Source organism: Leiobunum rupestre, chromosome 5 (genome assembly GCF_980474605.1).
Source record: "Leiobunum rupestre chromosome 5, qqLeiRupe1.1.hap1, whole genome shotgun sequence".
Classification (NCBI taxonomy): Eukaryota; Metazoa; Arthropoda; class Arachnida; order Opiliones; family Sclerosomatidae; genus Leiobunum; species Leiobunum rupestre.
The window spans coordinates 10063090-10080241 of NC_143388.1; the positions used below are offsets into that span (position 1 = coordinate 10063090).

The 17152-nt window shown below is 38.2% G+C and overlaps 1 protein-coding gene across 5 annotated transcripts in view; it reads left to right on the forward strand.

Moving 5' to 3' along the window:
- The window catches only part of Sin1 (SAPK-interacting protein 1), a 33507-nt gene extending 17891 nt beyond the window's left edge, over window positions 1–15616 (forward strand). For all 5 annotated transcript variants that reach the window (XM_090175264.1, XM_090175263.1, XM_090175261.1 and 2 more), the window contains 7 exons: window positions 2536–3115; window positions 8771–8943; window positions 9435–9763; window positions 11036–11145; window positions 11230–11337; window positions 12387–12653; window positions 15351–15616. In XM_090175264.1, the coding sequence (XP_090031390.1) occupies window positions 2536–3115; window positions 8771–8943; window positions 9435–9763; window positions 11036–11145; window positions 11230–11337; window positions 12387–12653; window positions 15351–15553 (1770 nt within the window). In that variant the 3' untranslated portion in view covers window positions 15554–15616. The remainder of the gene's footprint in view (window positions 1–2535; window positions 3116–8770; window positions 8944–9434; window positions 9764–11035; window positions 11146–11229; window positions 11338–12386; window positions 12654–15350) is intronic.
- Window positions 15617–17152: the final 1536 nt, after the last annotated feature.

Sequence of the window (17152 nt, forward strand, 5' to 3'; positions counted from 1 at the left end):
TGCCCATTTAAAGCCGGGCTTTCAGGGGACTGTGCCCATTTAAAGCCGGGCTTTCAGGGGACTGTGCCCATTTAAAGCCGGGCTTTCAGGGGACTGTGCCCATTTAAAGCCGGGCTTTCAGGGGACTGTGCCCATTTAAAGCCGGGCTTTCAGGGGACTGTGCCCATTTAAAGCCGGGCTTTCAGGGGACTGTGCCCATTGAAAACCGGGCTTTCAGGGGACTGTGCCCATTTAAAGCCGGGCTTTCAGGGGACTGTGCCCATTTAAAGCCGGGCTTTCAGGGGACTGTGCCCATTTAAAACCGGGCTTTCAGGGGACTGTGCCCATGCATTTAAAACCGGGCTTTTAGGGGACTGTGTCCATTTAAAACCGGGATTTCAGTGGACTGTGTCCATTTAAAACAGTGATTTAATTTAATAAAATAATTGAAGATTAGATATTGAATTGGTTCATTGTAAATAGTTTTCAGTACTTTTGATAGTGTCTGAACTCGGAATAAGTTTTACAAATCTTTGAATAACTTATGTTGTTTAAATTTTCCTTCTCTATGAAATTTTAAATAAACTCGATTTCTACAAAGATAATGTCTTCTTCAGCTTGTACTGTTGCAAAAGTTTGTTAGGTTTAGGCTCTCCTGCGATTATTTTTACCTTGTGAAAACCCGCCCTTTTAACCCGGCCAAATATTTGTTTTTAGTGTTTTTGTCTTCTTAAATAAATAAAATATTATATATCTGGGTGTTCCGAGTTAGACAATTCGCTTAAATATTTTTTTAATTAATTTTAAAGTAATTCGTGGTGTAAAAAGTTTACTAATTTAGGTTCTATCTATCTTTTTATTTGCTTGACTAAATGTTTTGCACAATAACTGGTATTGAAATTTGAAAACTTAAACTTTGACAGGCTTGCCACGGTACCTGGAAAACCTAGAATTCCTGGAAAAGTTAGGGAATTTTAATAAGGGTATAAAAATCAGGGAAAAGTCAGGGAATTTTAATATGGGTATAAAAATCAGGGAAAAGTCAGGGAATTTTAATATGGGTATAAAAATCAGGGAAAAGTCAGGGGTATTAATATGGGTATAAAAATCAGGGAAAAGTCAGGGAATTTTAATATGGGTATAAAAATCAGGGAAAAGTCAGGGAATTTTAATATGGGTATAAAATCAGGGAAAAGTCAGGGAATTTTAATATGGGTATAAAAATCAGGGAAAAGTCAGGGAATTTTAATATGGGTATAAAAATCAGGGAAAAGTCAGGGAATTTTAATATGGGTATAAAAATCAGGGAAAAGTCAGGGAATTTTAATATGGGTATAAAATCAGGGAAAAGTCAGGGAATTTTAATATGGGTATAAAAATCAGGGAAAAGTCAGGGAATTTTAATATGGGTATAAAAATCAGGGAAAAGTCAGGGAATTTTAATATAGGTATAAAAACCAGGGAAAAGTTTGGAATTTTATATGGGTATAAAAATCATTGAAAAGTCATGGAATTTAATTTCGATTGCCAATAGAAAACTTAATAGAAAACTAAATTATTGGCTATATAAAAACCAAATCTTGGCACAAACTAAGTCCGGGAAAATCTCAGGAGATGGTCAGGGAAAACCTGGAAAAGTCAGGGAATTTTATTGTGAAAAACTGTGGTAACCCTGTTTGACTTAAGGGGAATATAACTTGCAAAGCAATCTTTATGGAAGACCCCTTTTATTTTTCAAATTTCCTTGTACAGTGGCGGTAAACATTCCTAAGGCCAAAGACCAGAGCTGAAAACGTTGGTGTTCCACACCAAATACCTGAGGTTATATTCCCTTTAAGGGGGAAAAATACAGTAAAAGCCTCTTTTTCGTTCAAGCTGAACGTTTCTGTTTTAACAATTACATAATTTAATTATATTTTCTTATTAAACTGAACCTTCCTCTAGTGCTTAAAATAATTTTGATAATTCTAATATTAATAGTTAACGAGATATAAGGTCCTAACTAAAGGGTAGTTTGGGCGCTTGCCCAACTTGTTTAGCTCCGAGGGTGCGAATTAAAGCGTAATAACTTTATTATTTTTAAATTTAAAATTGTCAAAATTATTTTAAGCACTAAAAAAGAAGCTGTTCTACACTGAAATATTAATTTTATAAGTTAAAATACAAAATTAAAAGAGTTCAGCTTGAAATAGCGCGAAAGTAGACAATGGCCACTGTAGTCTTCCCCCTTAAGCTATTTTTTTTTGACATCCACACATCGGTGTCGACCCAAGGCCTTAGACACCAGCACACAATAACTGATTAATCAGGGTGAGATATGTGTAACGGCCACGCCAACGGGGGGATACGTGGGGACAGGGGTGGGGACACCCGTGGCGGAAGTATCCCGACCACCCGTTGGGGGATTGGTAGTCGTCCTCACACGGCCATCCACAAACTTTGCCTCCCGGACGCCTGGGATTACAGGAGTGAGCCACTACTCCCGGCATTTTAAATGTGTATGATCCGTTCAAAGTCGATTCTAAGTGAATAAAGTTATTATTATTATTTTCATAGATGGCGTTCTACGACAATACTCGTTTTCTGTTGTCTCACATTCGACATTCCTTCATAACGTGCGATGACACTGGAATGTGCGAGATGGTCATGCTACACGAAGTCATTCCCAGAGAGGTGACGCCGCTGCAGATGTCCTTGGTCGAAGGGAAACCCCAATCGGATATCGAACAAATCATCCCAGACGAAATTCCCGTTTCGGAACTGAAACACGAAGTCAAGTCCCCGACAAGCGACCAGACAGGCCACCAGACAGGCCTTCCTACTAGCGTCACCGAGACAGTTGACGTTGTTCCTTCATCCTCTCGGCTTCCAAAAACGGAGACATCGTGTTCCGAGCCATCCGCGGATAAGTCTCGAATGGTTTCCATTATTCTGGATTACTGGGACATGGCTGCCGATAGTGATCTCTTCGAATGTGGCCAGTCTTTCGATATTGTGTCCGACATGGAACTAATCGGGGCTCATCGTCCCAGGTCGAACACGGCGCAGAGGCTGGAGAGGATGAAGAAAGAGAGGAAAACCCAGGCCAAAGTCAAAGTGGTTCAGTGGAGAGACGCCCAACAAGCGAGTGTCTCTGGTAAAATGTCTTCCTGTGGAAATTTACTCAAGTTTATTTAGTCTATGATGCTTTCGTGAAATGTTAAATATTAGGAAATCTTAAGTGAAAGTCAAAAGTTAACACAGGGTTCGTAGCCCAGTGACGTAAATAGCGCCCCCGCAGGCACCGTGGCGCACGGGGGAGGGGGCGGCCGAGAACTAGGGGGCCCCCAAACGTTTATGATTAAAATTGGTGCTATTTAAAAGGACCCCGAGTCGTTTTTCGCGGGGGGGGGGGGGGCGGAGTTCCTAATTACGCCACTGCTTCGTTCACGACCTGGAAAACCTGGAAAAGTCAGGGAATTTGAAAATGTTTCCAAAAGGTCAGGGAAAAGTCAGGGAATTTTAAAATGTTTCCGAAAGGTCAGGGAAAAGTCAGGGCATTTGAAAATGATTCCAAATGGTCAGGGAATAGTCAGGGAATTTGAAAATGGTTCAAAAACGTAAGGGAAATTTAAAATGTCCTCCAAAAAAATCAGACAAATAAATTTCTTAAAGATGTATTAAAAATACATAATCATTATTTTTCAAGATTTTACCTCGAAAAATTAATTTTTTCTACAAAAATGGTCAGGGAAAATTTGACAATTTGGTCAGGGAAAACCTGGAAATGTCAGGGAATTTGATTCCGGAAAGTTTGAGAGGTTAAGCAGAGCGCTCTAGAAGTTTCAACGACGACGTCGAGAGTCAAGTGATCATTTTCTTTAGCGTTTAAACAGCGTTGCCAACCGTACGATAATTATCGATTTGTAATAGCACACCGTACGTTGAATCGACCAAGAAAGCGATAATTTTCAATTGATGGTATGATAAAGCTAATGTTTGTGTCGAGCTTACGTTACACATTGGATAATCCTTATAGTGTTACAATAAAAAAAATTAAGATTGCAATTATAAATCTCAACCAATCGATAAAGGTAACGGGAAATTGTTCTTTTTATCGCAGCATGCGCATTGAAAAGCCTAAATACTGTTTCAAATTAAAATGGAAGTTTATGGAACTAAGCCTTGTATAGTATAAGTTGAAAGTATAGTGAGAGTTAAATTTGTGGTAAAGCAGAGTACATGAAAGGACGAAAACTTAAGGTCTTTGAATAGACAATACTCACAGCCATTCGTAAATCGCGTTGTAGTATTGTTCAAACACTTATTTCTGTTCGTCGTGTGCCCTGCTTTAGTAAAATTTGAGAATACTGTACTCGTTTTCGTTAGCCGTTTAAGTCAAAACAAACTTAACCGATTTTAAAGAACGTCTAGGTACTCTTGATGTTGTCGTTGAAACTTGTAGAGCACTCTGCTTAACCTCTCTATTTAGTGAAACGTCTAGGTACACCTGATGTTGTCGTTGAAACTTCTAGAGCACTCTGCTTAACCTCTCTATTTAGTGAAACGTCTAGGTACACCCTATGTTGTCGTTGAAACTTCTAGAGCACTCTGCTTAACCTCTCTATTTAGTGAAACGTCTAGGTACACCCGATGTTGTCGTTGAAACTTCTAGAGCACTCTGCTTAACCTCTCTATTTAGTGAAACGTCTAGGTACACCCGATGTTGTTGAAACTTCTAGAGCACTCTGCTTAACATCTATTTAGTGAAACGTCTAGGTAATAATAATAATCAGCTAGGCTAATACCCAAGGCACCACCTTAGGCCTAAATCATCCGATGTGGTCGTTGAAACTTCTAGAGCACTCTACGTAACCTCTCTATTCAGTGAAGGTACGCCCAATTAGTGTCCTAGTAAAATATCTTCCTGAGAAAATTTACCCCGATGAAATTAGTCCATGGTACTATCGTCAAATGGGTCTCTGTTGATAACAAAATCGCCAAATGTAAAATTCGGCCTATATTTTTTGGTCTCTGGGTAATAAGTATTTTACAGGGTTGCCACGGTACCTGGAAAACCTTGAATTCCTGGAAAAGTCAGGGAATTTTAATATGGGTATAAAAATCAGGGAAAAGTCAGGGAACTGGAATATGGGTATAAAAATCAGGGAAAAGTCAGGGAACTGGAATATGGGTATAAAAATCAGGGAAAAGTCAGGGAATTTGAATATGGGTATAAAAATCAGGGAAAAGTCAGGGAATTTGAATATGGGTATAAAAATCAGGGAAAAGTCAGGGAATTTGAATATGGGTATAAAAATCAGGGAAAAGTCAGGGAATTTGAATATGGGTATAAAAATCAGGGAAAGGTCAGGGAATTTGAATATGGGTATAAAAATCAGGGAAATGTCAGGGAATTTGAATATGGGTATAAAAATCAGGGAAAAGTCAGGGAATTTTAATATGGGTATAAAAATCAGGGAAATGTCAGGGAATTTGAATATGGGTATAAAAATCAGGGAAAAGTCAGGGAATTTGAATATGGGTATAAAAATCAGGGAAATGTCAGGGAATTTGAATATGGGTATAAAAATCAGGGAAAAGTCATTGAATTTGAATATGGGTATAAAAATCAGGGAAAAGTCAGGGAATTTGAATATGGGTATAAAAATCAGGGAAAAGTCAGGGAATTTGAATATGGGTATAAAAATCAGGGAAAAGTCAGGGAATTTGAATATGGGTATAAAAATCAGGGAAAGGTCAGGGAATTTGAATATGGGTATAAAAATCAGGGAAATGTCAGGGAATTTGAATATGGGTATAAAAATCAGGGAAAAGTCAGGGAATTTGAATATGGGTATAAAAATCAGGGAAATGTCAGGGAATTTGAATATGGGTATAAAAATCAGGGAAAAGTCATTGAATTTGAATATGGGTATAAAAATCAGGGAAAAGTCAGGGAATTTGAATATGGGTATAAAAATCAGGTAAAAGTCAGGGAATTTGAATATGGGTATAAAAGTCAGGGAATTTTAAAAATTAGTCTAAATGTCGGGGAAATGTTAGGGAATTTAATTTCGGTTGCAAATAGGAAACTTTTACTAAAATAAAGGTAAAAAAATTACAAAATCTTGGCACAAAATAAGACGGGGAAAATCTCCAGAGATGGTCAGGGAAAACCTGGAAAGGTCAGGGAATTTGATTGTGAAAAGAATGTGGCAACCTTGTATAAGTGTTTTTCATTTAAAGTTCCCTGCCCTTTACGAATGCTTGCTAATAGGGTTTTCAATGATATGAGTGTCATTTACTCTTAGATTAGGCGTTATAAGTTGCAAGATGACTTGGGCCTAAGGTGGTGCCATTATTATTATTATTATTATATGTCGGTGAAACCATTAGACCAGTACTAAGACGTTTGAAAGGACACTAAACGCGCTATAAAAAAAGATCCAAACAATAGTTTAGATTAACACTCATATAAATACTGGCCACATTATTAACTTCTACGATAAAAAATCATTTACTCTGAAAAACATACATCTAAACGAAAAAAAGCTAAAAAAAAATACTTATCAATAAATTTGGTAAATTGAACATTGAAAAAGAAGGTGAACTTTCACCCTTCTCGAATATTCTAAAAATTTGTGTTTTTTATAGTAAAGGTACCTGACTCATATGGATACGCGCAATATGTTGGTGCCCTTTCTCGAACTATTTACCATTGTATCTAAAACATCTGGTTGCCATAAATCATGACACTTAATGGCTGGTAGTCACGGGTCAGGGCCCTTCTCTCTAATTATATCATCAAAGAAGACGTAACAATTATAGAGGGTGTTGGGAATCTCTTCAGCCGCGCCACCCCGATGGGCGCCAGGAAGGCCGCCCAAAAAAAGGCGTCTCTCGGATGACTTAACCCTTCACTATCACTTTTTAATCATTTTTTTCTCACCCTCTCCTCGGGATCTGGTAATCGAATAATACGCCACCAAACTTAGCTTCGATAATTAAATTTAAAAAGTGGAAATCGTGAAATAACGATACGGTGGCGTGGCGTAGAAAAAGATGAGAGGGCTAGGGGGCGTTAATGACGTCACGGCTCATTTCCTCGTCATTCGCTAGGGGGAGCTATTTCGATAATCATCCTGGAATGATCAGTGTTGGAAAGTTGTTTCGATTTTTTTATCCCCAAAATAATTTCTTCACTTTTTTTCCCCAGAGTCTCCGCAATAGACTCCTTAAGAGCGGATAAAAAATCTTCGCTGGAAGGAAACGTTATCTCATAAATCATCCTGTTAAGAGACCATTATCCACCTCAAAATAATAACAAAGAATATTTTTCCGGGGATATTAAAGCCCTTGGCAAGGAATAATTAAGTCACCTTTTAAGAGATAGAAAAAAAATTCAGCAAAATCTGCGTGATAAAAAAATAGGATTTTAATGTCTCTTGTTGTCTATTTTTAAGGGCTCTTAGAGACACCTGCTGAGGGGTCAATTTGACCGGCTTTGGGGAAATTCGTGAATAATAAAAATCTAAACCCTTGTACGATATATAAACTTTGCAATTAATATTAAAGCAAGTGTCGGCTCTAGTTCAGTTACTTTCTGGCTCGACAGTTGTCGCCACCGTGCAAATTTAAACAAGTTGATTAGGCACATTACCCAGCATAATTAACCTATATGGCGTGGCCCAAAAGCATGCTTTTAGGTTATTGGGTATTCTAAAGAACGTATCAGAAAAGACTATTTGTAATCACGTGCTCAGTCGACCTCGCTTGGATTGGCTTTTCGGCAAACACGTAATTGTCCACTTGAAAATAAACGATAAATCGTTTTTGAGAGTCGATACTAGGTGGAAGCACCTTCCCGGCGATCTGAGCAACCATAGCCATCTTCGATACATAGACCTAATCAAAAATAACGTAGGCAATGAAAGAGCCGACACTTGCTTTAATATTACTAGCATTTGTTACACTACGAGTGATTCGTACTAACTATTTAGTCTGTTTCTATGAACGTGCGTGAATTGTCAACTTCAGTTATCTTAAGCGAGCGAATGAATATCAATTGACCGATTTCAAAATTACGTATTGGCGCGCGACTCTACCTTTACATCATGATGTATAGCAAGCTTATTTACTTGCTTTTATACCCCAACATGGTGGCGTATTTTCACGCGCAAAATGAATTTTAAGATCCACCTATCCACTTATTATCTACGTAATGCTAAATTTTTAATTTCAGTCACGTGTCAAACAGTGCGCGTGGAACATATACATAAAAATGAATTATATATTAGTTATTTATATTCATATACAGGGTGTCCATTAAAATTTATTATTAATTTTGGTCAAATCAAAGTTATTTGAACTAATAATATGGCGAGCAACAACTTTATAATTGAAACCAAATCCGTAAACCCAACGGTTCTCGAGATAGTTTTTGAATGACCTTGAAGACATGGTTCAAGGTCATTCAATTTTTACAGTAGTAAATGTCCCCTTGCACGAGAAATGTTCCATAGAAATTTGAAACGTTTTTTAGTTATTTATCATCTTTCGTTGTTTAGTGGACACCCTGCTAATTTACGTACTTAATTTGTATATTTCGGTATCATAGGTTTTCCATAACTATTCTTGTTCAATCTCGAATATGCCGATCCACGACTCTAAATTTAAAATGTATATCCCGTAACGACACAGTCGGTGAACTTTTACTATGACTACAACGATGCCAAAACATTTCGCCATTTGATTCGCTGATATGGAAACTTCGCTCGCTTCGCTTTAAAAATATTTTTATTTGTCACAGGTTTTACTGCTGAATCAGCGGTTAATCTGCCGGTACTGTTTCCTAAAAAAGTCATCGAGCCTAAGCCTAGAAAGACCCAAGAAGAAAGAGTGTCCGCATTGACGGAACAGTTGAAGAAGTTTCCTTCACAACCAACTAATCCATTCAAGGATTACGTACGGTTTGATGGAAAGGTTGGTACGCACACTCTTAAGCCACGTTCACACTTACCCCTAGAATCACTTCGTTTAGATAACTAGTTTCCAAAACCAGCGTGAGAAATCGCTTCATGTTGGTTCGGGAAGCAACTCGTCCAAGTCGGTTCGCTTAGAATCGCTTTCAGAACGATAAGGCGGGCAAGTAAAATTGCTCGTAATTTCCAAAATAATGGGAATAAAATTCTAAATAATGTCAAATAATATTACAGTATGTATAGTAAACATGATTAACTAACTGTTTTGGGATACATTTTAGTATTTTCAAAATTCTAGTCATAATTTGAAATGGCGTTAAGCCTTGGCTATAAGCGAACTGGGGTGAAGCGATTTTGCACGTGTGAACCAAGAACTATCGCCGGCGGTCAAAACTGGCATTCAAACTGACCTAAACTGGGTTTTAGGCTCTAGTGTGAACGTGGCTTAACTATATCTGAACTACTTGTAACTCGTTTTAATTGTTGAAGTAGATGAGCGAGGAAGGCCAAAGAAAGAAGATCAACATCTATTTGACGATGCAGTGCGAAGAGGACCGCAACTATCCTATGGAAGTCATCACTTTCACTCACGCCAAGGTTCAGGACTTGGTGGGTCTCATATGTTGGCAATACACTCGCGAAGGAAGGAAGCCAAAACTGAAACCCAACGCCAATTGCTACTGCTTGAGGATCGCCGAAGAGACGGGCGAAGTCGACGAAGATTTCCCAAGCTTGGAGTCCAAAGAACCAGTTGCCAAATTTGATTTTCCGGTTTTAGCTCTAGTCGAAAAGGAAGAGGAAGGAGACCAAGTTGTTACCATGTATTCAATCAGAATCTTGCCTCGAAAATCACCTGTAGCCGTGATCGTAGACTCGATAAGAAAGATAACTTAACTTCTATAGACAAAATGTTTTAAGGGAAACAAACATTTAGAGCTAAACCATAAACGGGCATGGTGGCCACCAGAGACGTCTTAAGGAATGGGCTAAATGGGCTACAACCCAGGGCCCCCAGCCAGTTTTGGGACCTCTACTCTAGGGATAAGGTTTTAGTTAGTTGAATATTATTTATGCTCATTTAATATTAGGTATCTTTTAGTTACGTCTAAAGTAATTTGACTCATCGCCACATATCATACGGTACCAACAATTTCTAAAACCTCACAGAGAGTCACTGTCAGTAAAAATCTTATTTCCAGAAGGCCTGTTATACTTTTCAAATTAAAAGTTTTGGTTGGTAATTGTGTAGTTAAATTTAGACAACGGGCATATAAAGGCTGACCGTTGGGGATCGCAAAGGTCTGAAGAAATAATTTAGCCCAGGGCCCCAAAAGGTCTTAAGACGGGCCTGGTGGCCACAGCACTTGGAATTTCAGGGAATTTTAAGATTTAGTCTTGAAATGGTCAGGAAATACCTGGAAAAGTCAGATAATTTTAATCCTTAAAAACTGTGGCAAACCTTAAAGATTCGATTTTATTGCTCATATTGATACTTCTTGGCGCCAATTTAAGCTTATTGGCACGAGAAGATCCCATTCACAAGGATAACGCCATTAGAGGCCTATATTTAAATATCTCGATGCTTTACCAGATGGCGCCTGCAGTCGGAAACGTAAAAACTTCAAATTGACCGATTTTAAAATTATGTTTTACTGCGTGACATTACATTGTGAGGTATAGCAGGCTTATTTTCCTGCTTTTATACCCAAACATGGCGGCGTATTTTAGCGCGTAAATGAATATTAAGATTCCCAATTTTTCATACACAAAAAAATAAATTTAGGTTTTAATTTATGCTGGCTTGTGTGTGAGTGACACTTTTGCTCGTAGCTTTTAAAACATCACTTAAAATAGTGTTAGAAGTTGTTCTTCATAATAAATTGTTATTTATTCTTTTCCCGCCAAGAAATTTAAATCGTCTCCATCTAAAAAAAAAATGGAAGCATCAAAATTAATCTCCAAGGATTTCGCTCTAAACGTTTGTTTCCCTTTAAATAATTATTAAATCGGGCTATAGTATTAAGTTTACGATCGTTTCTACAGCAGGTTATTTAACTTTATTAATTAACGTTATTAACCTTTTATGTATATAGACACATAGAAGAGGTTTTTTCCAAAATTCAAATTGAGGATTTTTCAATTACGATGAGGGAGATTTTGGAACAGACGTTGAGAAGGAGAAAGGGAAGCGTGCTTTCGAAAGGTAACCCTGAAAAGGTTTCCAAAAAAAGATTACATATGGGAAATATTATACCAATCCTCATAGTGATTTTTTTTTTTTTTTAAGGTTTGGAATACAAACTGGAGAAAGTTAACGAGCAAGGAGTGTGGATTGATTTGGATTCGACATTAGCAGATGTCGATGCCATGGAATTTAATCTAGTTTTCGACGAAAGTAATAAACTTATACCATGGATTAATTAAAGCACGGGGATATTCTGGCTCAGCTAAAACCCAACATTCTGTCAGGGACATTTGGGTACATATAGTCCCCCCATAAAATAATTAGTTAATTACCATGTTGCCCCCCAAGTTCCAAAATTGATATAGTGCCAGCAACGGCTTGATATCCCTTATCGATCGATGGATCCATTTCTTTTCTCTAACAAATGGTGCTCTGATGTAGCCAATGAAGTGCCCAAAATTAAGACAGTTATATTGAGGGCACAATATCACATCGATTGATGTAATATTTTTCTTCCTTCAATCTTTGATTGGTACAAAATTCAAATATCACCATAACGCGTACGTGGATTGGCCAAAAAATTAAATTAAATTTACATATTGCGAAACTGATGTGGATTATTTTTATAATTATATATAAATTTCAACCAAATCGAACTTAATTTAACAAATGTATGAAGTCAAAAACACAAAAATCACTAAAATAAGCTAGGACTTTGGCACATCGAATGATTCCCTGCTAAATGCCCAAACTCGTTTTGTACCAGCTAGGAGCAACACACACAAGGAGAACGCAGCTAGCCTTTAAACACGCTAAAGCAGTGTTGTGTTCAAATTTCATTGGACGAACCTTTACGCCGAACGTTTTACGGAAAGGGGGAAGACAATTTCGAAATTTCCCCTTCAGGCGGCAGCAGGCGCTAAAGCGTCTAACCAATGAAAACTGTACACAAAAAAATGCACGACTTTTGATGGGTTGTGTTCTCCTTGTGTGGGGTGCTGTGTTTGTTGCTCCTAGGTACCAGCCACCGAATATCATCTGTGTGCGTTAATTACTCCATGTTTAGACCCTCTTCAGCTGAGGCTCATAAAACCAGGTTCGCTAAGCCAAAGTAAATTTTTATAGAACATTTCCGTGTAAAAAATAAACTTTGGTTTACAAAATGCCACCTAAGCCCAGGTTCTTAAGCCTCGTCTGGAACAGGTTTTAGCCATCACTGTTACTTTCTTAACCGACATCCAATATATTAATTGTTTCAGCGTCGGACGAAGAGCAAGATGGCGACGAAGATTGGAACCGTCAAGCTCTGGTGATGGAAGCTCCGCTGTACCAATCCTATGAAGTGACCATGATTCACAAGATTGGCAGAAATTCTCCAGTTCATTTGGGCATTTCAGCCGAAAAGGTGGAGATCAACCCTATATCTTCCAGAGGGGCAGCGGCCAAGCTGCTTGGTCGACACATGAAACCGATCACCTACAAGGTCGATGTCATCTCCGCCTGTGATATGATTAGCTATAAACATCGTAAGCTATATTGGTGCATTAATTCAATTGTTGTCATAAGTAGTCAAAAACCAGGTGGTATACATTTATCCCCAATTTAACGTAAAGGGAAAAAGTAATAACTCAGAATTTGTGTTTTGAAAGTTAAACAAGTCTCTAATTTATATCATTAATGTATTAATTTCAACCATGAATATCAAACTATATCGTTACTAGGCATGTGCGAGTACTCTATTTCATTCTAGTACTTGGCTCAAAGGTCGAAAAGCTGGAAAATGGTTCGAGCCTCAAATCGAGGTCTACGCTTAACTTTTGAGTACTCGAAACTATTGTTCTGACCAAGGCACTACTCGCGAGCTTTTAAAAATCGCGGGGAAAAGCTACAAAAAAATTCCCTTTGGTCCCGCCTTAAGATCGCTTATTGGGTGAGGTACAAGTCCTAGTGGTTTCTGATTGGTCACTGATTTTAAAAGTAGAAAACGAAACCGAAACCATAAGTTACGTAACGTCCCTGTCCTAGCTGTTTATTGTCATTTGTTTGGCGGTTCATCAGTCCACTATTTTCTTGTTGTAATCCCTTGTATGGCCAGTTATTAATTTAGACCACAATGGCTTCAAATAAACGTAAAAAAGTTCTGGCAGTAAATATTCTTTTAATGAAGAAATAGTAGAACCTAGTGATGAAAGTGAAAATTATAGTTTAAATGATTTATCGTCTGATGAAAGTACAAGTTCTACAAGTTCTGATGAAATACCGCTAAGCCTAATTATTTGAGTACTCGAAACCACTATTTAATCTTAGCCAAAAAGCTCGAAAGCTCGATAAAATTTTAAAGCTCGGCTCGATACTTGAAAAGTGATATTTTTCATACTCGAAGGCTCAAAACCCAAAAATTAAGGCTCGCACATGCCTAATCATTACCCTTTGTACCATCTGGGGCTCGGACAGGCGTTTTACGTAATCACTTAAACCAATCAGGAAACAGGCGTTTGTCATTGACTCAATCCACAAACATTTCTTGGATTGCGCGTTTTAACTGAACAAGACTTCTTAGAAAAATACCTTTACTAGTACAAAATCAATTATTAATCATAAATAAATATTTGCTGAGCTGATAAGATTTTTACCTATTTTCGTTCAATCTAAAAGATCCGTTTTAATATTTTCTAAACCTTGTAACCGAGCGAAGTTTCAAATCCCCACCCATCAAACCAATTTTTGAGCGATGGCCCATGAATAATGTCATACTACCAATTGCATTAAAAAAATACTCAAAAAACTGTTAATACTGTTTTGGTATTAATCTAAATCTTTAAGAAATCAGCGCCATTTTATTTTAATATGAATGCCCTAGGCAACCCTATCTGCAGAGCCACTCGGCGGAAGACGCAAAAACCAAATTAGGTTAGAGACGTGACTCAAAGTTTCAGAAGTTGCTTTGAGTTATAGAATACCAAACTTTAAAACTTTTCGGCTATTCGAAAACGTGTATAGATTTCGTTTTAAATGTGCACCGCCATTACCCCTCTGTATTTCTGCCATTCTCCATCATCTAGCAGTGATATCAAGAATGTATTTAAGTTACTAAGAATATTTGAGCATAGCATTAACCCCTGGTACCATCCTCACAACTTTTGTGGAGAAAGTTCGTCTGCATTTAAGGCGCATTCAAGGTTATACCATATAGCAAACTTGAATTGGAAAGCAGACGAATTTAAGCTACAAAGGCTGCGAGGATGGGAATCAGAATCCTGTAGTCCAATATTCTTAGTAACTTCAATACATTCTTGGTGATATTGAAAAATATTGTACAAAACATTCACGTTCTGGCTCGCCATTTTTAAAATGCGAAATAGGCTCTTATTTTTTTTTATTGGAGATACACACATCGGTGTCGACCCAAGGCCTTAGACACCAGCACACAATAACTGATTAATCAGGGTGAGATAAGTGTAACGGCCACGCCAACTTGGGGATACGTGGGGACAGGGGGGACACCCGTGGCGGAAGTATTACGACCACCCGTTGGGGGATTGGTGGTCGTCCTCACACGGCCATCCACAAACTCTGCCTCCCAGACGCTTGGGATTACAGGAGTACGCCACTACTCCCGGCATAGGCTCTTAAATAAATTATCCTTCCAGGAAATCGCCAAGAAGTAATATTTCCGAGAGCCAGGACCCGTAAGGTATTGTTTATATAGTGCTTGTGGAAATAATGGAAATTTTTTCACCTGTAAACCGAACGTCGTGTTTTTACCAAGCCTTGTCAAAAAAGCTACTTGATAAAAAGGGAACGCTTGTTCTAAAGGTGAAAAATTTCAATTATTTTAAATAAACAGTGACTTGCAGGTCCTGGCTATCGGAAATATTACTTCTTGGCGATTTCCTGGGAGGATGATGTATTGAAGCGTCTATTCCATTGCAAACTTTTTAATTTCGGGAAAATGTGCATTAAAGTTTTAATAACCGAGATTTAGCCTTTGAGGATGTATCTGGGTGTAATCGTGTTGAGGTTAATGTTAATAGTAAGGTAGGGTGCTGTTGGCTATCGTGGCAACTGGTATGATGGGCTTACCACCACCCTCCTACGCATTGTAACCCGGCCACCTGAATTAATGTCGTTAAAAGTTGCTAGCTGACTTGGGCCTAAGCTGGTACCTTGGGTATTAGCTTAGCTGATTATTATGATTACCTGATTTTTATATGATTTTCCAGAGACGGGTAAAGCGTTGTTCAAACTGGTACATCGATTGAAAGAGAACGAATTCAAGAGCATTGTTTTCGAGACGGAACAACGACGCGCCCAGGATATCGTCAAGAAAATGCATCACATCCTTCAGATGAGGTTGAGCGCGGCCCGAAAAGAATACCTCCACATGAGGGAGAGGAAACAACATAAAAGGGCCTCCGTTTCCTGATAAAGTATTGAACACAGAGAGATAGTTTGTATTATATTTTATTTAATAAATATATTGTTATAAGATCTGTTGTTCATGATACTAAAGCTAACACGAAAAGCATATAGCATCTAAAAGATATCTAATGAATGAATATAATAAATAAATAGATGGAACAGGAAGCAATGAAAGTATAATAGACCGATTCTCAAATTCCTTACAAGGAAACAAACATTTAGAGGGAATATTAAGCCTTTCGAAGGTCCGATTTTAATTCCTTCTTAGAATTCAAAAATGGTCTTATGTTAAAAATTGACGTAAAAGAAGCGCGAAGGATTTTTTTGATAATTTAAATAGGTGGCGCCATCTAGTATGATTTAGCTTATATAAAATCGAACCATTAATGGCATTACCCCTGTGAACGGATTTCCAATTTCAGATACATACTGGTCTCACATTTAAAATATTCCCCATAAAAATAAATAATTTAAAATCTTCGCGACATTCTCGGTGGGTGGGTTTAAATAAAATAATTATTGAGCCGAATTGATATTAAATTAATCTTTTTCTCAACAGTAAAACCTATTAATTGGTTCTGTGAACATTGTGAAAGTACGAAGGGTTGATGTACGCGTACGGCCAAGGCTTCTGAGGAACGTGTACTCTTAGGAGGCGGATATGTAAGTTGGCTTCGTTGAGTATGGACGGTGTCTCGAATTTCTGGAAGGCGTCGTTGAGGTAGGCGGACAAGTGTTGATCCATCTCGTCCACGATGTCTCCGGAGAAGAGCCAGAACAAGATGGGTGCTATTTGTCCGTAAACGCCATATTGTTGAGGCAATGTCTTTGCCTTTCTCTCAACATTCAAAAACTTGACGTCGGCATCTTGGAAGTCAACGTAAGGTTGGTCGGCGGAGTCCACAATCAGTTTGCCGTCTTGTAGATTTAAGTAGAGAGTGGTTCGAGCGTAGACGTTTCTGAAGGTCATGGAAGCGTTACCGTCCCCGGAAACCTTGAATACCTCGAAAATAGTACCGTTGGCGGAAAAGTCGCTTTGGCCGACTGTCAGTGGCAAATGAATTCCTATCTTCACTCTCATGTCTTTAATGTGTGAGTCGACGTGGGTTACCTAAATCGAGAATTTTGTTTAAACATATAGACATTAAGGTCTAGCACAGGGTTGCCTAGATTTAAAATCTAATAGCGTTTCCATTTGATTGCTCGAGATTCGCTCCGAATAGGTCTCGGACCTCATAGATCTCGCCCCAAACGACTAGAGTTAAACCGCAAATGGAATATTTCAATAACATATTCCCGCCCTTTGTTGTTTTTCGTCTGCTAGTAATTGAAATTTCGAATCTTGGTCTGCCTTTTTCCCAAAAAATCCAAAAGGAACACGCAAAAATTGGCTCCGATCTCGATCTCGATCCGTTGATCTGTCGAAATCGGTAGATCGGTTTTGGGCGATCTCGGAGCGCCCGAGAGTGCGAAATGGAACACGCGAAACTTGATCGGAACAGATTCGAGCACGCAAATGGAACATGAAATGTTGACCATAGCGATCTAGAGCACTCGAGATCAGTCAAATGGAAAACGCGATAAAAGATCGCAATTTTGAAGG